At 46.9% G+C, this 26,643-nt stretch overlaps 1 protein-coding gene across 1 annotated transcript in view; it reads right to left on the bottom strand.

The window, feature by feature from the left end:
• Positions 1-532: 532 nt before the first annotated feature.
• Positions 533-26,643, bottom strand: part of PPP1R36 (protein phosphatase 1 regulatory subunit 36) — a gene marked incomplete at its 5' end in the record, with an annotated part of 78,344 nt that continues 52,233 nt past the window's right edge. The window contains 9 exons of the mRNA XM_080981682.1: positions 533-828; positions 2,292-2,486; positions 3,892-4,085; positions 4,197-4,239; positions 14,724-14,864; positions 16,873-16,971; positions 18,490-18,556; positions 22,923-23,041; positions 24,325-24,420. Coding sequence (XP_080837808.1) covers positions 594-828; positions 2,292-2,486; positions 3,892-4,085; positions 4,197-4,239; positions 14,724-14,864; positions 16,873-16,971; positions 18,490-18,556; positions 22,923-23,041; positions 24,325-24,420 — 1,189 coding nt within the window. The 3' untranslated portion in view covers positions 533-593. The remainder of the gene's footprint in view (positions 829-2,291; positions 2,487-3,891; positions 4,086-4,196; positions 4,240-14,723; positions 14,865-16,872; positions 16,972-18,489; positions 18,557-22,922; positions 23,042-24,324; positions 24,421-26,643) is intronic.

Raw genomic sequence — 26,643 nt, 5'->3', positions numbered from 1 at the left:
TAAAATAGCAAATCAAAGATCAGAATGCAATGCATTTAAAAAAACAACAACAACTAATAGGGCTCACTAATAAACATTCCATAGGGATGGAGCAGGTACTGAAGATAATGTCCGAGACTGCCAAATCGCCACCCACAACAGGCCACCAACAGAGGATGTGAGCAAGCACAGTGCGCTAGGCCTGTGCAGCAGGAACTTCCAGTTGATGCACCAAAGCCTTAGGGAGGGCTCTGCAGTGAGGATGCGGGAAAAAGCTTTCTCCACCTTTACGGATTCCCATTTTAGGAAACCTACCTGTTCCACCAGGCCTTTGGAGGGGTTTAATACCTGAAAGCGTACTATGTCTAGTTTCAAAAAAACCTCTTTATTCTGGTTTTCACGCAGACAGTTTTAACTTGCTTTAATGGTCTTGTTTTTTTTTTTTTTTAATGCACCGAATACTGTATTGTCCTGGAAGCTTAGCAAAGTGGAAAGTGCTTTGCTATACTCTCCCTGCAGGCTGGAGTACACAAGGGATACAATTCAAACGGCAAACGTTTCAAAAGAGTTTAATTAAACGAACAAAAATTATCCCTAATGGCTAGCGTACGCTGCTAGTGATTCTCAACGTAATCTGCTTCGGTGGTAGCCCTTGAACCCGCCACGGACTGGAGGCTAGCACTGCCTTGAGGGACCTTCGGTGAGACATTCAGCTCCTGGGAAACAGCTGGAGAGATGCTTGTCTCCGATCTTATGCTTTCGTCATCCTCGTTCTCAGCATCCTGCGTCCCGATAGGCTGAAGCGTATGAGGGATAAATCTGTGGCGTGGGCATCCAATGATGCCGATCCTGCCGGAGAGGAAGAGTGCAGCCAGGTTGTTGAGTGGATGCCCACCTGTTACACCTGGGCTAAGGGAACTGCACTGGCTGAGCTACAGCGTAGGGGTTATACTCCACCACTTAACACGATGGCAAAGTGGTTGGGGTGCTATATCGGGACTGGGGAGACCAAGGTCCAAATGCCCATCTTGGCTATGAAGCTCACCGTGTGACCTTGTAGCAATCATCACCTCACAAGGCCAAACTAGGCAATATCTGAGCTCCGTATCTGTGCCCTGAAATGCAAGTTTGTTTTTCAAAACAGTATGCATTTAAAATAATAATTAAAACACTGCACTTAAGGATACAGCTAAGGTCTAGTTTGGCCCTCGGTTCTCCTTCGTGGGTGATTTCTGAGAAGTTTCTAACCATAATTACCTTTAATTTCTGCTTAACCCTCAAGAAAGAAGGGCATTTTCGCTGGCCAGGGTTAATTCAAATCCATCAGATCTCCTTTGGGGAAGGTTCTCAGGCAGGGTGGAAGGAGAAAGAACTTGCCCATGTGAAGACCACCTGGTGGAAACCCTTACACAAATTGTTTTCAGTTGTAAACTATATGCTGATCTCTGCCAGCAATTTCTATATCAACTCTGTATCCCCAAATGGAAACCAGAGTCAGAGGTCATACATTTTCTATTACTGGGGAATGATCAGGAGCTCACCAAGTTAGTGGCTAAATATCTCTATTTGGTTTTTTGTCGTCGAAATACACTGCAGACGTCTGATCTCCCTGGAGACCAAGAGATGTGACGATAGACTGCTCTGCCTCCTTTCTTTTAGCAAATGTTTTGTGCCGCTGGGGAAGTGGTAATTCTGTATTGATTTGTTTTGGATGTTGTATGTGATGCCAATAAAGGTTTTACGATACGATACGATTTCTGAGAATAAAATGGGTGTCTGGAGAACCAGGTAGGCTGCCCTGTGCTCTTTGGAGAACGGGCAGGATAAGAAACAAAGGGATAAAGATGGGAGAGTCTGGTAGCTGGAGTCCCCTTCTCCCGGTTTCTGCTTTTGGGGGAAAGCAGACGGAATTGTTGCCAGGTGGAACAAACAGACAGACAGGATGCAAGTCACCAAAACCAACGTAGTCCATTGGCCTGAATTTGTTGGCATCCGTCTGTCTCGGGAGACAATGGAGGAGTGTGCCTTTTGGGGTGAGGTCAAGCTGTTCTCATCAAAACTCAATGGTTAAGCATTCATTGGATTCTATTCTGCTAGCTTTCCTCTCTTTTGCTCTAGCAGGGTCTTCAATGTCCTTTTGCTTTCCCCATGGCCATCACATGAACAAACAAGGCAGATGCACCCAATACATTTAGAGCACATTCAAATAGGCTCGAAACTATGAGTAACTCAGATATATTTGTGAGAGAGGCCACTGCTCCCTGTTAGATTTTGTGGTCACGTATTGCGTAGAAAAGCCCTGCATTCCTTACTTGGGTTCTGGCACGACAGAGGAAAAGGGTGGCAGCTCTTCAGGAATGTAGGCTGGCTGACTTCTGCCAGCATGGAGGTAATGGTCCTGGAAAAGGTACTGAGCGCTGTCTTTAGGCATCGGCAGCAAGGTGCTCAGCACCGGCGATCGCTGGTCCATGACGCTTCGGATGGCTGGCTGCCTTACATCGGTGCTCCTTTAAGAAATAATTTAAAAAATAATAATAATAATAATAATGAATAAGGGAAAGGTGTTCAAGTAAGGGTGAAGTCATACAGGGTAGCTCCCGACTGACAGCATTTTGCAGGCTTTGGGGGTGCAGAATTCAATCACATACTGGAAATTTAGATTTGCAGAATTACGGTAAAAGGGATTAAAGTGCTCTATTGCCTCAGGGAAACAAATATACTAAAAAATATGGATTTTTTTTTGTAATTAGGAAAGTGACAAGGAAATGCATTGAAAAACATGGGATGAATGAATGACCAACAGGAAAGTACGTATTTTTCGCTCTATAGGACGCACCAGACCACAAGACACACCTAGTTTTTGGAGGAGGAAAACAAGAAAAAAAATATTCTGAATCTCAGAAGCCAGAACAGCAAGAGGGATCGCTGCGCAGTGAAAGCAGCAATCCCTCTTGCTGTTCTGACTTCTGTGATAGCTGTGCAGCCTGCATTCACTCCATAAGACGCACACACATTTCCCCTTACTTTTTAGGAGGGAAAACGTGAGTCTTATAGAGCAAAAAATACGGTATGTGAATACATGAGATACAATAGCCATCTTCAAATATCTCAAGGGCTGTCATAGAAGATGGAGCAAGCTTGTTTTCACCTGCTCTGAAGTGTAGGACTTGACCCAATGGATTCAAGTTACAAGAAAGGAGATTCCGACTAAACACCAGGAAGAACTTTCCGATGGGAAGAAGAAGAGTTTGGATTTGATATCGCGCTTTATCACTACCCGAAGGAGTCTCAAAGCGGCCAACTATCTCCTTTCCCTTCCTCCCCCACAACAAACACTCTGTGAGGTGAGTGGGGCTGAGAGACTTCAGAGAAGTGTGACTGGCCCAAGGTCACTCAGCAGCTGCATGTGGAGGAGCGGGGAAGCGAACCCGGTTCCCCAGATTACGAATCTACCACTCTTAACCACTACACCACACTGGCTCCCACTGTGCGACAGTGGAACAGTCTCTTTCAGGAGGTTGTGGACCCTCCTTGCTTGGAGATGTATAAGCAGAAGTTGGACAGTCATCTGCCATGGATGCTTTGGCTGAGATTCCTGCATTGCAGAGGGTTGGACTAGAGGACCCTTTCGGTCCCTTCCAACTCTACAATTCTATGATTCTATGATCCTCAGGCTGGAATGTGCCCTACAACTACAATAATGCCTCTTGTTCACCTGGGTGGAGACGATAAGTGCAGAAAATTCTGACTTTTGTATGGTTGGAATGTAACCTACTGCAGGCTCCAGCCACTTCTGGCATATGGCTTTGGCAGGACTTTGGGCTAAAAAGAATGTTCCCCACCCCCGATATAAATATCTGCAATGCATCCAATAACGGAGGGGAGGGGAGAAGAGAGAAAATGAGGCCATACTTGCGATAGCGGAAAGTGACCTTCTTCACCTCCTTGGTCACATCTGTTTTCAACTCCTTGGGTTTAGCTGTCTCTCTCAGAGCAGGATTGAATATGTTTGAGCGGAGCAGCCGGCCAACTTCCTGCTGGATTTCCTTGAGGTTCTTCTGTCTGAACGTCACAAAAGCCACGTAGGAGGAGAAGTTGTACAAGCACTAAATGCAAAAATAAAAATAAAAATGGAGGTGATCTACTCTGTTGTTGCAGCTTATCTGAAAGATGAGACAACCCTTAGCTGCTCTGTTCCTCCAGGCAACCGCTCTTACCTCAAAGAAATCCCTGTCTTTCTGTGTTGTTGATATTTTCCTCCTAAAATGTGGAAGAGAAGAATAAACCCACAGACAGCAACAGAGAAAGTACTCCATAAACATCTTCCTAAATGAAAGGGAGTTTCCTCGACATTCTGTCACAGTCTAGCATGACCAAGAAACAGAATCAAGACCAAACGCTGGCAGGTAAAATTCATTCCCATGCCCCAATGAAACTACCAAGTGGGGGCTCCCAGTCTGCAGTTTCCTCTTGCCAAAATGACAGGGGCCCCACAAATGCAGTTTCAGACCACCTGTTGAACGCATTCATCCTGATTTGTTTGCAGGGAGGTTAGACAATGTTGCATTAAAGCAAGTGTTATCTCATGATTCCCAGTGCATTTCCCCCCATTTCTCTTTTGCAAAAAAATAAAAATAAAAAATACAATCTTTTGGGGAAGTGGGTTTGTTTGCTTTATTTCAGATATTTAAATAATACTTAATAGTCAGAATTTCTAAGTAGGGTAAATAAAATGGTTTGGAGAAAAGAAAAAAAATCTAACCATACAGAGAATAAGAACAATTAAAAATCAACATAAAATCAGAACACTACCTTAAAATGCTGGTTGAAATAAGAAAGTTGTGGGACAACTATTCTCATATAACTGACATGCTTAACTCTAATTAATGCATGAAGGGGTTAATACAATAGAGTAAGCTGTCCTGCAGGCTTATTTCCTTTACCTTGGGAGGAAATAGGTAATCAAGCCTATTGTCCCCATCCCTCCCCACTCTACCTGAGAAGCTCAGCATGAGAAGAAGTTTGAGCTTGCTGCTCCAATTTAGCCGCATGGCTCTCACCAGCCATTCTTGAGTTCCTATACTGATAATCTGGGAACCCTTACCACTTTGTTACTGTCTTTGTTTCACGGTCTGAAGCACATGAATCCAACCTTTAGACAGTATGTAAGTAAACCAGTTTTTACTTTGCTGAACATGTGGTCTTTTCCTATGCTGGGGGGTAGTGAGGGAATTTGGAAGCAACGTAGAAGGCATATTAAGTATTTGCCCCAAACCTGGATCTTGGCATCCAGGAATTATTCAACATGGAGGGTCCTTGTCTAATCTCAGTTGGGAGGGAATTTCAGGCTTCAGCCCCCAACCCAGGCGACATGGTTTCTAGCAGTTACAAGCCATGCAAGCTGAGCCATGGGCCACCACCAACAGAGACTCCATTAAGATCTCAGGGATCAGGCTGGGATGTAAGGGATTCACCAGTCCTTATGATATTCTGGATCCAATTTTTTAAAGGCTTTGTAAATTAATGCAGGGATGCAGGTGGCGCTGTGGGTTAAACCACAGAGCCTAGGACATGCCGATCAGAAAGTCAGGAGTTCGAATCCCCGCAACGGGGTGAGCTGCCGTTGCTCGGTCCCTGCTCCTGCCAACCTAGCAGTTCGAAAGCATGTCAAAGTGCAAGTAGATCAATAGGTACCACTCTGGCTGGAAGGTAAACCGCGTTTCCGTGCGCTGCTCTGGTTTGCCAGAAGCAGCTTAGTCATGCTGGCCACATGACCCGGAAGCTGTACACCGGTTCCCTCGGCCAATAAAGCGAGATGAGGGCCACAACCCCAGAGTCGGTCACGACTGGACCTAATGGTCAGGGGTCCCTTTACCTTTACCTTTAAATTAATGCATGAACCTCGAGACCAGGGAGAAGGGTCGATGGAAGAAGATTGGAAAAAATTCAAAATATATCTTCAAAAGTATAGCAATATAAAAGAATGTTAGAAGGAGGTTGGAAAAAGAATATTAGGTCGTTTCGGTAGATACGATATAATGGAATAAGTAAAGTGAGTTGATGAATTTGATGAAATAGAGGAGGTTTAATTATATTACTTCAATTTTAAAATACGTAAATGAAAATAAGATTAGAGGGATTTGCTGGAAATACGATTTGAACTAGAATACAAAATTGGGAGGTGAGAGGAGGTCAATGGAAATAAGTAAAGGGAAAAGGATATGTAAAGGTATAACCTGCTTTTGTTTTATTTTTAACTTAATACATTTTTATATTTTTTGTTAAGTTTTCTTTTTTATTCTATCTTATTGTTCTTTTTACTTGTTTATTCTTTGCTCTGTTATGGTCAAAGTTTTCTTTGTACTCTGTATGGCTTTTCTTTCTTTTTTTTCTGTGATTTTAAATTTGGAATAAATATTATTTAAAAAAATAAATAAATTAATTAATGCATGAACCTTGAACCAGGCATGGTATCGTATGTGCAAGCTTTTAAGCAATGATGTTACATGGCTGTGGTCATCCAATTCCATCAAGTCTAGTTGTAGCATTTTGCACCAGTCAGAGCTCCAGGAAAGCCCCATATAGAACACATTGCACTAGGAGGCAAGTGTGCTTTAGTCCCATTCCACGGAAAGCTTCAGCTATAAATCAAACTGGTGTTAAGGGCAATGAAGCTGGCCAGGTTTGGGGGTTTTTTTAGCTCCGTCAAGTTGGCATTCCCAAATCATTTGCCTATTTTAGCCCCTCTCCCAGTCTCAAACCAAGAGCGTCCTCCTAGCTTATGGAAGATCTCTAAATTTGACTAAACATGTGTATTTAATATACGCAGCTGCGAGAACAAAATGCAGATCCTTCCCCTCCCCTTATGTAAATTTGCCCCAGAGGAAACTGGCAGCAATAAATATTACCTAACCGTGTCCCTGAGCCCGATATGCCTGGTTCCTTCCTCACTGTATGAGGCACTAACGAAGTAAAAGGGGAAGGAAATCTACAAAACCCGTTTAAAAAATGGCAAGGTCCTCTGCAAATACCATCTAAGGGCCCCTCTGCAACTTCACCTCTGCCTTGTTCCAAGATTTTCACCACACTTTGGCTCTGCACACACAAAGATTGGGAATCACACAAGTGGGTGGGGGGCAGAATGAGACCCTCCAGAAAAGAGTAGGGTTTCTTTGTGTGCATTTTCCCCTCTAGGGCTGAAGCTGAATTTCTCTCTCTGGGCCCTTTTAGCCTCAGAGAGAAAGTTGGGCTTCTGTGAAATGTTGTTTTGGGGGACGGTGTTGCCATTTTATGACAAGAGATGTCTCTGAAGATTACATATATCGCTCTTAGCCCCCAAAGGGCTGGTGAGCCCACTTCGGTTTGACTAAGGAGCTCTTCAGGGTTCGTTTCGGGGTTTAATCCAGCTCTTGTGGCAGTTTATCTCCTGGGGTAAAATCCTTTAAAAAAGCTCAACAACAGTGGTCCTCACACATGTTCACTTCATCAAATCTGGCCCTGTTTGAAAAATGTTTGGGCACCCCTGTTTTAGGCTTAACCTTCCTAACCTGGGGGCCCTCAACTCTGGACTAAAACTCCCATCAGCCCCAGCCAGGATAGGCCGCTCTAAATTTATTTATTTATTTTGTTAAATTTTATATACTGCCCTTCATCGTATGATCACAAGGTGGTTCACAATATAAAAACACAAGAATATGTAACATATTAACAAAACAAAACAATACCCCCCCCCCTTTAGAAGACCACAGATTGTTTAATTAGCCAAAGGCCTGGTTATAGAGGAAAGGTTTTGCAAGCTTTCCTGGGTGGAGCAGTCCCCAAATGGGAAACCAGGGCAGAAAAGGCCCCTTTCTTGTGTTGCCACCCTCAGGACTGGCTCTAGCAGTCAGCAGCTACGGACCTTCCCCAGGAATACGGTTCCTGATATTTCACATTTTCGGACGGGTGCTAAAGTTCTCTACGCCAGAGTTTCCAAAGCTCCCTTCAGGTTGCCTGTAAAAGGTTTGTGAAACAGTTGGGCATCTCTATGCTCAGCCCTGCTCACTCTTTCTTTCTTTCTTTCTTTCTTTCTTTCTTTCTTTCTTTTCTTGACAGTGGAATTCAAGGCTCTTTTGACCAGGGGCAGATAAGGATCTTCATAATATGGTCCTGGTGCTGTCTACTAATATTCCTTAAAAATTAACCACCAGGTAAGCAGCCTTTCTCAGCCTCCTGGCTGCCAGTTGTTTTCTGGGCACTGTTCAAGATGCTGAAAAATCCCAAGTCATTTGGCTTTTCATGAAAAAATGCAGCAATGGGGGAGGCTCCAGCTCTGAATTTCTGCCCAACATGCAAGTATCTAAGGTACAGAATGCAAAGGTGGCACCCTGTATTTATTTTCACTCTATCCCTGCAGCTGAATCGGGAGGGGGTGGTGTGTGTGTGTGTGTGTGTGTGTGTGTGTGTGTGTGTGTGTGTGTTTTTGCAATACTTGGAATTCGGAGCCAGGATTTCTGGTTGGGTCACTGAACAATTTTGTCATGCTGACTCTTGCATGCACAGCATTTTTGGGCTGGGCCACCGACTGTACTCAGCCTACAATTAACCACGGAGTTGGTGCGGCTCACCCTGCCGAATCGACAAGAAGAGGGAAAATAACTCCCTGTGCCGCAAGCGACGAGGATGGCTGACAGGACGCTGCTGAACCTGCAGCTGTGCAGCACCTGCGGGTGGCAAGGCACCGCCCAAGATCACACAGATTTTGCTGCTGCAGAAGCAGAAGGCAGCGGCTCTCCTGTGTCTCAGGTGTGTTGGCCGCCCAGCTGCCTCGTATCAATTGGCTGCAGATGCAACGAACTGAACCCGGGACATGACGCCGTCTGTGTTTGTTTGTTTGTTGTTTTGATTTCAACCTTTATTCTACAAAGAACTTAAAATACATACAGTATAAAACATTACATTTCAGACATTACAAATTATAACTATACAAAAGAAAATAGAAGAAGAAAGAAAAGAAATAGAAAAAGAGGTAGAAGATGATTTTATTTACAATAAAAAAAGAACCTTCCGGCTATACCCGTTGTACTATTTTGAAATAAATTCTTTTTTACACAGTTTCCTGAAAATGCAAAGTGCATGCACATGCAGGAGAACAAAGCTCAAAGTCAGGGCGTGTCCCTTGTTTCGGGTTTGGCACTTCAACACAAGGAAAGAAAGAAAGAAAGAAAGAAAGAAAGAAAGAAAGAAAGAAAGAAAGAAAGAAAGAAATGTGGAGGTGTTGAGTCTCCTGTTCCCCACACAAGGGGAGTCCTTTGGCAGGCTAGGCGGCCCAGGGAGAAGGAACACAAATAATACCAAAGTGCCAAGCTGCTTTTAGGGATTGCAGGCACCCTTAAAAATCATGGGGGGTGCCTGAGGTTGGCAGGGTTGAGCAGCTGCTGGGATCGTAGCACAAGGGTGCAGCAGGTGTTCTGAATGAAGAAGGTCCCAGGTTCAGTGCCAGGTATATCAAGTTGAAAGGGGTCTAATCGTAGCAGGTGAGGTGGAAAGGCTTGAGATCTCAGAGAGCCACTGCCAGTCAGAGTAGATAACAGGTGGGCAGGATGGTCAAATGGATCTCCTTTGAGGCAGCTTCCTACGACCCGGAAGCCAGCGCTGTCTGCTTGGTTTTCACTCTGTGCACAGCTGGCTCTGAGGCAGCCCAGGTTGTCTGTAACCTTCCCAAACCTTTCATGGACCAAAGCAGCTGCAAGCCAGACGCCTCAGTGAGCTCTGGGGCATTTTCTTGCTCCACGCACCTCAGCAGATGTGCCTCTGCCTGCTCTACCCTATGAGGCCCTCCAAGGTTCAAGTGCCCAAGCCTCACTCAAATCCTAACCCTAGGACAGGAACGGGGGGTGGGGGGTGGGCACAAAACTCTTGATTCCACAGGAACACACTGAGTCAGAAGAGATTGTAAAACATGGTGCTCGGGGACTCTGTGTTCCTGCCAAGTCTGCTAACCCCTGCTAAGGCCTCGCTGGAATTCTTCCTGCAAGTTAATTTGGCTGAGTCCTGCTGCTTCTCCCTGGAATCATATCAGTAAAAGCTCATTCCTGGGCAATGTGCTCTCCGACAGCCTTCACTTTCCGGCTGGGAGTCTGCGCGTCTTTAAGGGTGCTCTCCTAAAGCTGCCGAGACAACTCTCCTCTCTCCGTTCCGGCAGTCTCGTGGGCTTTCTGAAAAAGCACAGGCCAGCAGGTCCTTGCATCAGGTCATGTCCAGCTAAACAGGAAGGCAAATCCCCACGGGGACTTCCGCGCTGAATAAACGCAGCTTTGGTTCTGAACGCCGAGCAAGAGCTTCCTGCCAACAACAAAACAGCCATGCAAGCTTTGGGGAGTGTAACCAATCTGAAATAAAGCTGCCGCTGTTTGTTTCTTTTGCTCTGCACCATCACAAAGCTCAAAGAAAGGATGCCCGAGCTGGTGCAGGAGAAATAAACTCGACTCAAAAAACGTGAGTCAAAGAAATGACCTGCCAAGGTTGACCTGTGCTTTGCATATAGTTAAAGCTATGGTTTTCCCAGTAGTGATGTATGGAAGTGAGAGCTGGACCATAAAGAAGGCTGATCGCCGAAGAATTGATGCTTTTGAATTATGGTGCTGGAGGAGACTCTTGAGAGTCCCATGGACTGCAAGAAGATCAAACCTATCCATTCTTAAGGAAATCAGCCCTGAGTGCTCACTGGAAGGACAGATCCTGAAACTGAGGCTCCAATACTTTGGCCACCTCATGAGAAGAGAAGACTCCCTGGAAAAGACCCTGATGTTGGGAAAGATGGAGGGCACAAGGAGAAGGGGACGACAGAGGACGAGATGGTTGGACAGTGTTCTCGAAGCTACCAGCATGAGTTTGACCAAACTGTGGGAGGCAGTGGAAGACAGGAGTGCCTGGCGTGCTCTGGTCCATGGGGTCACGAAGAGTCAGACACAACTAAACAACTAAACAACAACAACAACAGTGGTACCTCGGGTTACAGACGCTTCGGGTTACAAACTCTGCTAACCAGGAAGTGGTTGCTCCAGGTTAAGAATTTTACCCCAGGATAAGAACAGAAATCGCGCAGCAGGAGGCCCCATTAGCAAAAGCACGCTTCAGGTTAAGAACCGTTTCAGGTTAAGAACGGACCTCTGGAACGAATTAAGTTCTTAACCCGAAATACCACTGTATAAGAGTTTGGGGCTTTTTCCTACCCTTCGAAGCCACATACTGGAAGAAAGCTAGCGAGAGTGAGTGATTCAAAGCGGGCAAGGCTCAAGGATGCCATCTCTTCTCCCCAGTACCAACCCTTCTCTCCAGTCCTCTTTCCACCGCCATTAGTGCTATTAGCTGCCTGGGGGCAGTGAGGGATCAGCCTGACTTGCACCTGCACCTTTAGCAGCAGAAACCAGCAGATTAAGCTTCTCACAACACAAGAGGACCACCTGGTAATGCCTACTGATCAAGCTGCAACAGAGGCCACCTGAAGAGATTGGCTAAAGGACATAAGAAGGGGAACTCTCTAGAGCAGGCCTGAGCAGAAGGCAAATAGGTGGGTAGCTTGCTGCAAGACTCCCAATTGTTTAAAACTCTTAAAACCCTAAATCAGGCTGCAGAAATGAACAAAGCTAAGCAGGAACAGGTTTCGGGGGAAAGAACTATGACCTCAGGTCAAATCCCTCAGCTCAGAGGAACCCCGTTCCTTAATTTTAACTGTAAGCCATCTATGAGAAGGAAAACTCTGGTCCTGAACCTCCGCTGCCTTGTGGGATGTCTTCAGGAGTAAACCCTACACAAATCCAGAGTGAAGTGCCTAAGGCGATTGGATGGCGCCTTCCAGCGACTCCTGCAGCCAAGCTGGTGCCAAACGTCTTGGTCTGCTTTCCTTTGGACCACATCAACGAGTCTGAGAGGGGGTGGTGTCTTGTCGTCTGGGCAGCCCAGGATCTCCAGACACACTGCCCAGGCTTGTGCCCTGGGGAGGTCACTTGGTGCTGCTAACAAAGTGGTTTGACTCCACCTCCCGACACTCCATTGTATCTTGAGAAAGACAGATGTCAACACATGCCATTTGTACCTGGTCCTTGTTGGTATAACTTCAGGTTCTTGCAAACAAAACCTACAAAATGGATCCAGCAAGCCTGAAGCCTGAATGCCCCTACTCTAGAGCAACTGGTAAGACTGGCAGGCTTTGGTTCGGGAGCTGTCTTATTGCCTTCTGAACAAAATTCTGTTGCGGTGCTTTTAACAGACGCTGAATCTGCAGCAAGCAGAAGGGGATTGTCTTTGTCTCCATAGCATGAAAAGCCTTGTTTGCTGAGTTCTGCATAGAAAATATCTGCTAAACTCGCAAGAGCAGGCCACACTGGTTTTTCTTCCCAGAGATGGCAACCTCAATGGGAGTGGAAGCAGTGCTGGGAAATAGGAGCTGCTGTGTTTTCATGGGCTTTGTAAGGTGGCAGTCACCGCAAGGGATTTGGCCCAAGGATTTTAAATAAATTTTAAAAAAGGACTTGCCCCTCCCCATGGTGACCTTCTTCATACTGTGACATTCGTCCCACTTCTTTGCGTGTTGAGATGTTCCAGAGGCACAGAGCTTACTCAAGTTTCATTTCCTTTGGAAGCAGTTGCCAGAACTTCTGTCATGTAATATTTGCCCTTCTTTACAAACGTACGCATTGAGCAGAGATGGAGGAAAGTCCGCTGCTCGCACATCAGATCTCCAGGTGAAATAGCCAGCAACCTACCGTATTTTTCGCTCCATAGGGCGCACTTGACCATAGGGCACACCTAGTTTTCAGAGGGGGAAATCAAGGAAAAAAATATGATTCCCCCCCCCCGCACAGCTCTGGGAGCAGCAGACAGGCTGTGCGCAGCCTGTGCACTTCTCCCAGACCTTCTCCCTGCTTTTGCGGGAGGTGGGGGAATTCCCCCATCTCCCGCAAAAGCCCTCAGGAGCCGCATGCGGTCAGTCCCTTCTCCCTCCTCGGGGAAAAGCCCCCAAGAGCGGCGCACTCTTTAAAGGGTGTGCAGCTCCTGCAGGCTTTTCTACGAGGTGAGGGAATTCCTTAAAGGGTGCGTGGCTCCTGTGGGCTTTTGCAGGAGGTGGGGGAATTCCCCCACCTCCCGCAAAAGCACGCAAAAGCCACATGCTCTATAAAGGGTGCGCGGCTTCTGCTGGCTTTTCTACGAGGTGGGGGAAGGGACTGACACGGCCAGTCAGTCCCTTCTCCCTCCTCGGGGAAAAGCCTCAAAGACCAGGTCGGGGAGCAGCGCAAAGGCGGCACACCGCCTTCCCACTGCCCCCCGAGCTTACCCTGAAGCCAAGGAGCCTGCATTCGCTCCATAGGACGCACACACATTTCCCCTTAATTTTTGGAGGGGAAAAAGTGTGTCCTATAGAGTGAAAAATAAGGTAAATGCTAAGACTCAGGTATCTCTCTCCAAAATTACTCAAACTGCCAGCGGCAGCTAGGGATCATCCTTTGCTAGGAGCGTGGGAATAATGGCATGGCCCCCCCCCTTCCAAGTATTTCCTAGCTATTCAGAAGAGTAAGAGTGCCTAAAAATTACTTACCACAGATGCACATTGCCAGATTTGTGCAGTCTACCAACATACCATTGCCAAGCCCAAAACACTCTGGCAAGGCATTGCGATAAGGCAGCCGACAGTGGTAGCCCTAATCACAGAAATCTGATAGCAAATATTGTAATGAGTTTTGTTAAGTTGCAACAGCTATTTGCATGCCACCAGATCCTGAACACATTCACCCAGAGGCTATGACTGCTGATTTTAGTGACTTCTAAGGAAAAATGATGAGAATTTTAGCCTGTGATCCTAACTGATGTTATTTTGGAATTTGTCCCACTAAGTTCGTTGGGACCTTACGGCACCAATAATTTTTTGCTTAAGACTGTACCCTTGAACAGATTTCCTGAGTGCAGGTTTACCTGGAAGTTATGCAACCTTACTTGAAAACAAGCCAAGCCTTCTACTGAGTTAGACCACTGGCTCATCCACACTACAGAATCGTAGAATTGTAGGAAGGGACCATGAGGGTCACCTTGTCCAATCCCCTGCAATGCAGAAAACCTTCGCACAACCTGAACCCACAACTCTACCCACGACTGAGCTATCAGCATGTCCTACTTTAAGGTAAAGGTACCCCTGACAGTTAAGTCCAGTTGCGGACGACTCTGGGGTTGCAGCACTCATCTTGCTCTATAGGCCAAGGGAGCTGGTGCTTGTCCACAGACAGCTTCTAGGTCTTGTGGCCAGCATGACTAAGCCACTTCTGGCAAAAACCAGAGCAGCGCACGGAAACACCGTTTACCTTCCCGCTGGAGCGATACCTATTTATCTACTTGCACTTTGATGTGCTTTCGAACTGCTAGGTTGGCAGGAGCTGTCCTACTTTAATTGGCAGCTATTCTCCAGGATTTCACAAGAGCCCTTCCCATGCCAGGAATTGAATCGGTGACATTTTGCATGCAAAGCAGGTGCTCTCCAGAGCTACACCCCTTTCCCACTGAACTCTCTGGGATTTCCTTCCTGGTGAAAATGCTAAGAATCAGGCGGCACGTCCCCCTTCGGTTTCCATAAAGGACTCTCAAAGGGCATTGGGTTCTGACAACCCACTCAGAAACCCAAGTTCCCACTTCTTCTGTTTCATTCCCTAGACATCTGCTGCAAAGAGCAGATGGCATTACAGAAAAGCATTTCCTGGGCGCAGCCGTTTCCTTACTTCCCACAAGCCATGTGATGCTGATCGGACATTCCCAGGCCGAGGATGAGGATGCAGTACAGCTCCGCCAGGTGCTTTTTGGTCACTGCTAGCTTGATTTGGTTCTCCCGCATCTCTTTCCTTTCCAGGGCACTGGGCTTCCTGTTTAACAAAGAAGCAAGTCATTAAAAAAAGCATTGCACAGAGCACTCTCCCACTCATGGTTAGACAATCAAGAACACTACGTCTGCACCGGAGAATTCTGACCCAAATAAAAGAAAGCAACAGAAAGATTACCGGTAAATCATAGGGCTGGAGTGGCACGCCCTGGGATTGCCTAGCAAGACTCTGGTCAGGCAAGCAAGATCCACTATGCCTGGACTATCATTAGTAGATTAGGTGATACAAAAGAACAGTAGGGTAATTGCAAATAAGGAGCAGGAAGGACCAAGGTGTTGTGTGCTAGAATGTCTCCAGGTAGGTCAGGTGTGGCTAACCTGTGGTCCTCCATAGGTTGTTGGCCTCCAGTACCCATCAGACTCAGCCAGCAGAGCCAATAGCCAGGGATGATGGGAATCAAGGAGCAAGCTTGTTTTCTCCTGCTCTGGTGGTAGGACTCGAATCAGCGGCTTCAAGTTACAAGGAAGGAGATTCCGACTAAACATCAGGAAGAACTTTCTGATGCCAGTGGGACGGTCTATCTCAGGAGGTTGTGGGCTCTTCTTCATTTGAGGTTTTAAACCAGAGGTTGGATGGCCACCTGTCATGGATGCTTGAGCTGAGATTCCTGCATGGCAGGGGGCTGGGCTAGATGACCCTTGAGGTCCCTTACAACTCTATGATTCTATGAATGTGATCCAACAACATCTTGGATGGCCACACCTTATTGGCCTCCCTCAAGGCTGGGGATCCTCTGTGGCCATCCAGATGTTGTTGAACCACATTCATAGAATCATGTCCCAACACCTAAGGAAGCGTTGGTGGTGATCTAATCTAATTGATCTAGTTTAAGATCTTACCTGGGTCAACACAAAACAAAACAGGTAGGTGTTGGGGCATAAGGCAGCTGCCAATTCAAACAAAAGTTGGTTTGACTCATTTGTTTGACCTGTACTCTGTAAGCTGTCTTTGCAAGGTATTTATATTTTGAAAGGCAACCTAAAAGTCTGTTACAAGGGGGGGACAGTGGGGACGACAGCATTATGGCTGAGTTCAATGCAGGAAATAGCTTTCGGCTGATGTGGACTCACCTGAAACCCCCAGGTAAGCAAGAGGGTTGGTGCTCCTTGCCAACATGCAAGGGGCAACAGAGCAGAGATACCCAGGCCAAGGCACTAGTGAAAGTAGGTTTGGGTGCATTTGTGGAGAAAGAAGGGAGAGTTCTGTCCACTTTTTTCCTTCTTTTTTTCTTTAAGAAGAAGAGTTTGCATTTGATATTTTGCTTTATCACTACCCGAAGGAGTCTCAAAGCGGCTAACATTCTCCTTTCCCTTCCTCCTCCACAACAAACACTCTGTGAGGTGAGTGAGGCTGAGAGACTTCAAAGAAGTGTGACTGGCCCAAGGTCACCCAGCAGCTGCATGTGGAGGAGCGGGGAAGCGAACCCAGTTCACCAGATAACGAGTCTACCACTCTTAACCACTACACCACATTGGCTCTCAGTTCTGTCCACTTTTCAATGGTTCGTGCAACACCCACCACCTCAGCTTCGGCTGGTCTTAGGTCACAACCACCGATGCAGAACTGACCTCAAACGCAGCCATGAAGGAGAACAGGAGAGGTGGGGCTGACCTGAAAATGCTGAGATGCACTGACTCAAGTCTCCTTGTGGAGGAAGAAAGTCAGAAATGACCCAGGAAAGAAGGATGGAACCAGTCAGAGGAGACTGAAGAACACTGGGCTCAAATAGCTCCTGGGACGTGACAAGTGTCCCGCAGAATCACAGGAAATGGTCTTGGACTCCCAACTTCAGACTATTCATCCATCAGTCACCTGAGTACTGGCAACTCTCCAAGGTCTTGGGCTTGAGGCCTCGTGGCTTGTGATCTTTCTAACAAGCACAAATCGGGTCTTGAAGCAAAGCACACCCACACTGAATATATAGAGCAATAGCCCTTTCTAAACAAGACGGGACTCTGCTTAAGACACACATCCAAGCGATTTAACTCACCCCATGAAAGATTTGGGCTTCATCTCCAAGGCTAATTTTTCCAGATAAAAATTCAGATAGTACAGCAGAGCCATGAGAAAATCATCTAGCTGCCGGCACCTAGAGCAGATTTTAAAAACAGAGCAAAACACCACATCACCCATGTAAACTTCTTCACAAGGAAGCAGCTCTCTTTTGCTAAATGCGGCCCACTGGACAATGGCACCTGGGTACCCTTCACGATAGGGACACGGGTGGCGCTGTGGGTTAAACCACAGAGCCTAGGACTTGCTGATCAGAATGTTGGCAGTTCGAATCCCCGCGACGGAGTGAGCTCCCATTGCTCGGTCCCAGCTCCTGCCAACCTAGCAGTTCGAAAGCACGTCAAAGTGCAAGTAGATAAATAGGTACCACTCCAGAGGGAAGGTAAACGGCGTTTCCGTGCGCTGCTCTGGTTTGCCAGAAGCGGCTTAGTCATGCTGGCCACATGACCCAGAAGCTGTACGCCGGCTCCCTCGGCCAATAAAGTGAGATGAGCGCCGCAACCCCAGAGTCGGCCACGACTGGACCTAATGGTCAGGGGTCCCTTTACCTTTACCTTTACCCTTCACGATACCCAACGTTCATGCCCAACGTGGGGCTCGAACCCTTGACCCTGAGATTAAAGGTCTCCTGCTCTACCACCTGAGCTATCCCAGCAGCCTATTATGTGTGAAGACCCAAAGGGATCCCATAATGGGATTTTAGAATAAGGGATAATTAATTGGCCCTCCCAATCATCGTCATTCCCAATTAACCCACAAAGCTTACTGTGTAACCTTGGGATGGCCATTCTCTCTTAGCCTAACCTATCTTACAGGGTTTTTGTGAAGATGTGGAAATAATAAGAGGTGAGAATAATGCATGTGGTCTGAGGTCCTTGGAGGAAGGCTGCAGGGCGGGGGTGAGTGGGATGCAAACAATTCCAGGCAGGCAAAAACATTGAGCCAGTGAAAGGTGTGGTCTGGCGAGAGGAGAATCATAAAACCTTAGAACTGTAGAGCTGGAAGGGACCCTGAGGGTCATCTAGTCCAACCCCATGCAATGCAGAAATATGAAGCTGCCCCATATGGAGATCGAACCTGCAACCTTGACATTATCAGCACCACACTCTAACCAACTGAGAAGTGCTTCAAGGACCGCACAGAAAGCCGTGGAGGGCCACATTTGGCCCCCAGGCCTGATGGTCCCCAGCCCTGCTTTGCAATGCTAAAAGCAGCACATATATTAACCCAGATCCCTTATTAATCTCCTGTTGCAGGTGAAGTGCAATCCCTTGCCCCAGGTCTGCTCATGTGATTGACTAAGTTTTCTGCAACCGGCCCATTTCATACTTAAAATGGAAGTGTAGCGAGAAGCAGCCGCAAGGGTACTTGTCAGAGGATGTGATGGTTGTGATTTCTGACATGTCCCCTCTCACAGAATTGTATATATGCCAAAGATAGCTTTCAGAATTCAGGTCTTGATGACACAGGATTTGGCAACCTCTCCGCTAACATCTGACTTGGTTTTTACAAGGTGCCGTTAAATATATTTTTCTTTAAAAAAAAAATGAAGTGAAAGCATCCCACTGTGAAATGCAAATACCAAATGGCATACCTCATAACTAAAGAGAAAGAATGGATGCGAAAGGAATCGTCTTCATGGGCCAGAAACAGGGCAGCGTCTGAAAACATTCAAAATGAAAATTTTAAAAATCTGTAGCATTGCATTCTCGTCCAGCCCTGCAAAGTGTCTGCAAACTATCTCAGAGAAGGTTTTTTACATAAATCGAGTTTTGTTTGCCTATATTTGTAGACTAAACTTCCTTCACGGAGCTCAGGGTGGTCCACACATTTTATTCCCCCCTCTAGCCCTGTGAACTAAGCTGTGAAGAAATTAATTACTGTCCCCAAATCACCCGGTGAGCTTTACGCCAGGGAGGATTTGAACCCAAGTCTCTCCGGTCCTTGTCGAACTTATGGAAAATCACAATCGCTGAACTTGCTTCCAGTTCTGATTTGTTTTGACCGTTAGGGCTCTGGCTTGGCCATGTCGGCAGAATGGAAGATGGGAGGATCCCCAAGGATGTGCTCTAAGCGGAGCTGGCTACAGGCACCAGGCCAGTTGGCAGACCAACTCTGTGTTACAAAAATGTCTGCAAAGGTGACATTAAGACTGGCAAGATCAACCCTGCTGTGTGGGAATCCCTTGCAGACAACTGCAATGCCTGGAGACAGACAGACAGGCTGTGCATTCATGGCAGTGACCAGGGGAGTAATGACCACTGGGAGAAGCACCAAGAGAAGAAACAACCGGATGCCTTCCTCTGCCCCAGCTGCAACAAAACATGTCTCTCCCATATCAGTCTCCACACACAAAGCAGGAGCTGTAACTTTCCAACATTTTGACTTCGCCCCTCAAAGGCGCACTCCTCCTTTGACTCCGAAGACAGACAGAGGCCAACAACCACCAGTTTAAGAAAAGGGGCAGAGAAAGAAGGAACTATGCAAGGGGTCGGGGAATAATAATAATAATTTATTATTTATACCCCGCCCATCTGGCTGAGTTTCCCCAGCCACTCTGGGTGGCTCCCAATCAAGTGTTAAAAACAGTACAGCATTAAATATTAAAAACTTCCCTAAACAAATCACATGGAATCCTAAAGCACGCTTACTAAGAACAAATCACATGGAATTCACTTATCTCCAAGTAGACATGTTTAGGACTGCCCTATAAGGGATTGGTGTAACTTGAGACGGGAGTAAAGAAAACAGCCCATTAAATTTGGGTTGGTTTTATTTGCCCTGCTTTGTTTCACCTTAAGATAACAGCATGCCTCCTTCCAGGGAGCACAGACGTGGGTGCGGTTTGGGGGTAGGGCTCCGTCAGTGATCCCAGGGATTCTACCTGGAAAACTGCTATGCACCAGGAGATGTGTGGGGTGATGGATGCACGTCACTATTGTGGCAGGCTTGGAGTTTATCAAAGCTGCATCAGGCGTGACCCAAGAGGAACAAGCGAGTCGCCCAGGTCTAGTTTTCATGGAGGCGGTAAAAATGCATCTGGGTGGTTCACCTTTAGACTGCAGGTGAGACTCACTTGACTGAAAGCTCCTCTGTACAAAAGCAGTCCCTGCATATAGAAATCTAGCAAGTCAGGGAAAAGGGCCAAATTAATATTAGGGCTTTTTTTTTTTTTTTGCATTTAATGCACATGTTTGTAAAAATACAAATTACATCTATTTTGGTTCTTAATGGCTGTAGGCACAACATGCCTTTGAAGCACATCCAAAGCACACAGACACAACCTTCAAAGAATTCTGGGCACAATAGTGTGTTAAGGGTTGCTGGGAAATGTATCGGCAGTGCCTATAATCCTTTGAAGGGGGAAATGTGCTTAAAACACACACAGAGTACAGTGGTACCTCGGGTTAAGTACTTAATTTGTTCTGGAGGTCCGTTCTTAACCTGAAACTGTTCTTAACCTGAAGCACCACTTTAGCTAATGGGGACTCCCGCTGCTGCCGCGCCGCCAGAGCACGATTTCTGTTCTCATCCTGAAGCAAAGTTCTTAACCTGAAGCACTATTTCTGAGTTAGCGGAGTCTGTAGCCTGAAGCGTATGTAACCCGAGGTACCACTGTACTAGTCTAGGCTTCTCCTCATCATCTATTTTTCTACATGGAGTGTGGAGGGTTTTTTCTTCTTCTTTTTTGTATGGAGGAACATTAAATCATGTTTGTTCCCACCTGCAGTCTGTTCTGAAGTGCTATTACCCAGACACAGGGTTTTCCATCTCCGTAAGAACACAGCTTCTTCTAGCACATTTTGACAACTTCTCTACGGTGGATTGACCTATGCGTGGACAGTCTTTCCTGTCCAGAATCCCAGTCCAAATTTAAGGTCTTGCAACGTTTTTCGAAGCTGACCCAACTTTTCAAAGGAAAAATGCAAGGCAGTCCTCCTAGGGCCATACCATTAAAATGCTAGAGGAAAACAATGCGCTTAGAAATTATTATTACTGTTACAGCTGATTTAGCAATTTATGTTGCTGTTGTTGTTTAGTCGTTTAGTTGTGTCCGACTCTTCGTGACCCCATGGACCAGAGCACGCCAGGCACTTCTGTCTTCCACCGCCTCCCGCAGTTTGGTCAAACTCATGCTGGTAGCTTCGAGAACACTGTCCCACCATCTCGTCCTCTGTCGTCCCCTTCTCCTTGTGCCCTCCATCTTTCCCAACATCAGGGTCTTTTCCAGGGAGTCTTCTCTTCTCATGAGGTGGCCAAAGTATTGCAGCCTCAGCTTCAGGATCTGTCCTTCCAGTGAGCACTCAGGGCTGATTTCCTTAAGAATGGAGAGGTTTGATCTTCTTGCAGTCCGTGGGACTCTCAAGAGTCTCCTCCAGCACCATAATTCAAAAGCATCAATTCTTCGGCGATCAGCCTTCTTTATGGTCCAGCTTTCACTTCCATACATCACTACTGGGAAAACCATAGCTTTTACTATACGGACCTTTGTTGGCAAGGTGATGTCTCTACTTTTTAAGATGCCTAGACAAACCTACACAGCATCTTAGCAATTTATACCACACCTTATTTACAAAGAAACGTAAGGGGGCTTACATGCCAGGCATAGGAAGCTGAAAGGCCACACAAAACAGAGAGAAGGATAGGTAGGGAGTTTCTGATGCGAGGGAAAATACATGCCCACTTCCTTCTCCCTCTCCCTGCATTCTGAATAGTCTGCTCTGGTCAGACCTATACCTGCAGCACATGAGAATGACTTTAGGTGCACTGCTGCATTCATTGTGCTTACCTGCTCTGCACTTTCCCAAGCATTAACCAGCTTTAGTCAAACAAAAGTGCACTGAAATAGTGCCTTCGTAATACTTGCTTTGTTTGCAAATATACAAAAGCAGCTACGTATGCCTTCAGGCGAAGCCAGAGTAGCGTAGTGTTTGAAGGGTCAAAAGTAAAAGCCGAGAGACCCAGGACCAAATTGTTCAGCCATGAAAGACACTGGGTAACCAGTCAGTCTCTCTCTCAGCCTCACCTACCCTGCAAGGCTGTCGTTCTGCTACGCTACCTTGAGCTTCTGGAAGAAAGGTGGGACATGCCTGTTTTAATTAGGGTTGCCACCATGTTTCAAACAGTGAAAATCCGGACAGAAAAGTTGGTGAGCATTTTTTGGGCAGAGTTGTTGAGCTTTATTCGCCCAAAACGACACTGCCGAAATAGATTGCCATACGTTCGGATTTTCCTGGGCATTTTCGCGATTTCCACCCCAGACGTATGGTAACCCTAGTTGATAAATGTCCCCTCCAGCTCAGTCTCCCATTGTTTCCAGTCCAGCAAAATGAGTGCTCTTTGTCTGAGTCTCCTGAGATTCAGGCTTACTGCACTTTTTCTGCTCTTCCCATACGCTCTGATTCACATCACATCCCAATGGCAGGAGAAACAGAGAAACAGAGAGATTTCCAGATGACCAAGTGAAACACTGCCACTCACCAGTCCATTGAGAAACATTTGTCAAACCCTCAGCCACACCTACGTGTGTTGGGCAAAAACCATAATGAAGCCCATTTGTGCAATCCGAGATAGTAAAATGTTGTAACCAATGCTATGAAGATGGCATTATGAAAGAAGAAACTGGCACCATGATGCAATATAGAAAAGGAGGTTGCCTTTCTGCCTTCCCCTGCTCCATATGGACTGGAAATCTTGCATGACTCAAGTTATTTCCATGACTGGAGCCTTTCTGCAAAACACCCACTCCCTGTTTGGTCTGTAGCACATAGGACTGCCATTGCTGGTTCTGTGCAAGACTGTTAAGGTGGACGATGCTCTTGGCTCCCACAGCTGGAAGGGACAAAGAAGCTATTTCTTTGATTTTTATGATTCTTAGGTATGCTGGACACAAGCCATTTAGGCCAAGTAAACAAGTGCTGTTGACTCGGGATAACACTGAAATCAGCAACCCTTGGAACAATCTCAAGGATGGCGGAGAAGGTCAATAAGCTGCAACTAACTTGGCAATTCAGCACCCACACTTACACTTAACGTCTTCTAGAGAAATCAGTTCCTTTTGCAATCGCCTCAACAGCCGGGGCGACTTATCTTCTTGGATGCTTCTCCGTACGGCAAAGATATCTCGGAAAAAAACAGGATCCGGTCTGCAGATAAAATGGAGGGTGGGTAGGACTTGCATTTCATTTAATTGGACACATGCCAAGGCAACTCTGGAGCTAAACTCTGGGATGTTCTCTTTCCAGGTAACCTTGATTACGTTGAAAACAAAGGCAGAATTCAGCCTTCTATGGGCACATGAAGCTTCCTTATGGGTCTCTCGAGCCTTTAATATCCACAAAGGGGCAGCACTTAGGACATCCACAACACACATTTAAAGCACTGTCATACCACTTTAACAGCCATAGCTCCCTCCCCCAAGAATCCTGGGAACTGTAGTTTGAGGGTGTTGGGAATTGTAGTTCCAAGAGGGGATTCCTAGCAACTACAGTTCCCAGAATTCTTTGGGGGAAACCAGGACTGATTGAAGTAGCATGAGAGGGCTTTGAATGTATGGTGTGGATGTGACCTGGAGGGGAAACTCTTTGCAAGACGCAGTGATGAAAATGGCCCAGTTTGTGCAGCCGTCTTCCCATCCTACCGATGCAGATGGCCTGTGGACCCGTTCTTTCTCATATTTGAGGGTGTGGATCCTCAAATGATCAATTGTAGCTAAGGCATTATGGGATGCAGATGCAGAAGAGGGGAGGGGAGATACAGCAGATGTATGTATGGTATACACATCAGCAAAAAAGCAGGCCTGTGATGTTGTGTTGCTATTGGTCCCATTTTACAGACAGGGAAATGGCTGCAAACAAGCAGCTTGCCCAAACGCATTTGCTGCTAAGCAGGCACAGAGGTGGCCCATGACTTTGGGGCACAAAATCCGAATGGCAACCCCCGTGGCAATGGCAACAATATAATAATGGACCAAATAATTGACCATTTGCTTCCCTTTAATGGTGCACTTGAGGCAGGCCACCTCACTCTACCTAGAATGAATTGGAACTCCTGTCTCAAGAGTCACAAAGGAGAACTTTTTATAACCAATCATTTTATTTTTAAAAAATAAATAAATTGGTGACATCGGTGGGATTCCCTTACCATCCAGGTCAGGCTCAGACCATTTCTCCATCTAGCCCAATACTGCCTACCCTGGCAGGCAGCAGCTCTCCAGGATCTCAGGCCTTGGTCTTTGCTGGGGATCAAACCTATGGCCTTCTGCATTGAGCTATGTTCCATCCCCAAAGGTACGTCCAGTCTCTTCCCCTTCCCTTCCCCAAATACAGGATTTGCGTGGGATTTGAATCCAGGACTTCTTACACCCTTGCCAAGACCACAGACTATAGTCAGGGCATTTCAAGCGCTGCTGATTTTTAAACTGGGTCACCTGTCCGGCGTTTTTGTGGCCGTCTCTTGGAAGTGGATGGTTTTCCCTTTCTTTGACTTCTTCTCCACTTCCTTATCTTCCTCCTTAGGCTGAGCACTGCAATACCAAACAGAGGGGAGTTTTCGGTAATGGCAGTGGCAATTCATACAACTACACAGGAAAGAGAGCTCACCCTGCATCTCTCAACCACAGAGTGAGCCCAGCAGAGAGGAATGGCAGCAAGTCCAGTGCCAGTTTAGGATGCAATCTTGCCCCTGCCCGCTATAATTCAGCTGGGATACTTGGTTTTTTAAATTTTCCAAAGCCCCAGCATCCACAACATTTCTGAGTTGATCTGTTCCTCCTCCATCCTTAATAATCCCCCCCCCCCCAAAAAAATGAATACCGAAGGTGAGGGGGAAACAGCTTCAGGGATTGGACAGGTGGTTCTTTATGACATCACAGCATGCTCAACCAATCAGCGTGGGGTACCTTCTGCTTCAAAATTACAGAGATGTTTTCATTTTTTATTCTTTCAGAGATTGAAGGAATGGGTATGTTTGGACCAACTGCACTTAGGGAGAGATGAGGCATACTACTAGATGCTTTCACAGTTGGAAAGAGCGGCATCCTGCAAACTCAGGCTCTTTTCAATTGTCACTTTGTTTACTGTGGAATACCTCTTCTCACCTCCCATCCCTGCCAAGGGTTCTATCAGGCCTGACATTTGCCTCCTTTCAGAGGCAAAGAAAAAACATTTCAGTTCCTCCATGCTTTTGGAAAACAAGGATTCTATTTACTAAAATGTATTGGTTTCATCCTGCTGATTATGATCTGCTACTGTTGGAAATGTTGTAGATTCCATTGGTTTTATTGATTTTAATGGACTGTGCATGGAGGGGGGGAAATCATGCTGCAAGGCCAGGCGCTTTGTTAAGTCGTGGGTTGACATAGCAGCCGGCACAGCGATTTCTTCAAGTAGCTCTTTATTATGGTAAGCTGGAATAGAACTGACTGCGAACAGCTCAGCCGGCCTGTATTTATAGGCAGCCGGCTGTCAACATTGTAACCACAACAGCCCAGAGTTCCCGCCTAAAATAACAGACGCGGACCTGAGTGAAAACTATCTACAGACCTGAGTGAAAACTATATACAGTATCCCCCTGTTGGCCCAGGGTGAAACTACACTACATAACACCCCTCCCCACCGAGATAAGGCGTTAGTTACAATCGTAATGGTTTCCTTATATACAGCACTACGCGTAATGGTTCAATTAAGCACAAAAGCATATCGGTTACATTTCCCATACTTAGACCAACAGTGATACCTGTCCAACAACATAGTCCTTTAAATAAGTTGGGCGCTTGGAAACTCTGCCAGACCGCCGGGGACTGGTAGCCAAGTCCGGAGGGCCACACAGTTCTCGCTGAGGCTGTGGTGCGACCCTAGGTGGCGTTGGAACCAACTCCCCTGGATCCGCTGCTGTGGGTGGAGCCTCCGCAAGTGGAGTGGTCTGAGTCTGTTCTGAAACGGCTTGGTTCGGCTCCACGCTGGCAGCTTGCGAGGGAGGTGTAGGTGGGGCCTCGCCATCTGTACGTGTCTCTTCTGGAGCCGCAAGCGCAGTTGGGGGCACCTCGGTAGTGTCCAAGTCCCCAACCCTGCGCCTAAGCTGGTCTATGTGCCGTCGCCACAAGCGTCCGTCTTCGAGTGCCACCTGGTACGAGCGAGGTCCAGTGACTCCCACTACTGTGGCTGGCACCCAAGGGATGTCCCCCACATAGTTCCGGGCAAAGACCTGGTTTCCTGGGACAAATGACCGTGGTGCGTTGGCACAGCCTGGGGGTTCAGCCACGGCAAAGTCTGGGTGTAGCCGGTCGAGCGGTGACCTGAGGCGGCGGCCCATAAGCAGTTCAGCAGGACTCCTCCCTGTGGCCGCATGAGGGGTGATGTGTTGCACGAACAAGTATTCGGCGACCCGCTCATGCCAGTCTCCCCGGTCCAGGCGCGCCAGTGCCTCTTTTGTCGAGCGCACCATTCTTTCCGCTTGCCCGTTGCTGGATGGATGAAAGGGTGCCGTTAGGGCATGGCGGATGCCCAGTCCCAAAAGATACCGCTCAAACGTGCCTGACGTGAACTGCGGTCCGTTGTCAGAGACAAGGACATCAGGACACCCATGCGTTGCAAACAGGCCTCGCAGCACCCGGATGACAGCTTCGGTAGTGGTGGAGGGCATCAGGGCGACCTCCAGCCATTTGGAATAGGCGTCCACCACTACCATAAAGGTCCGGCCGTGAAAGGGGCCAGCCAGATCGATGTGCACCCTCGACCAGGGTGTCTTT

The sequence above is a fragment of the Podarcis pityusensis genome, assembly GCF_964106645.2.
Source record: "Podarcis pityusensis genome assembly, chromosome: 1".
Lineage (NCBI taxonomy): Eukaryota > Metazoa > Chordata > Lepidosauria > Squamata > Lacertidae > Podarcis > Podarcis pityusensis.
Note: the sequence above shows the minus strand (reverse complement) of the source record. Positions and strands in the feature narration are given on the sequence as shown.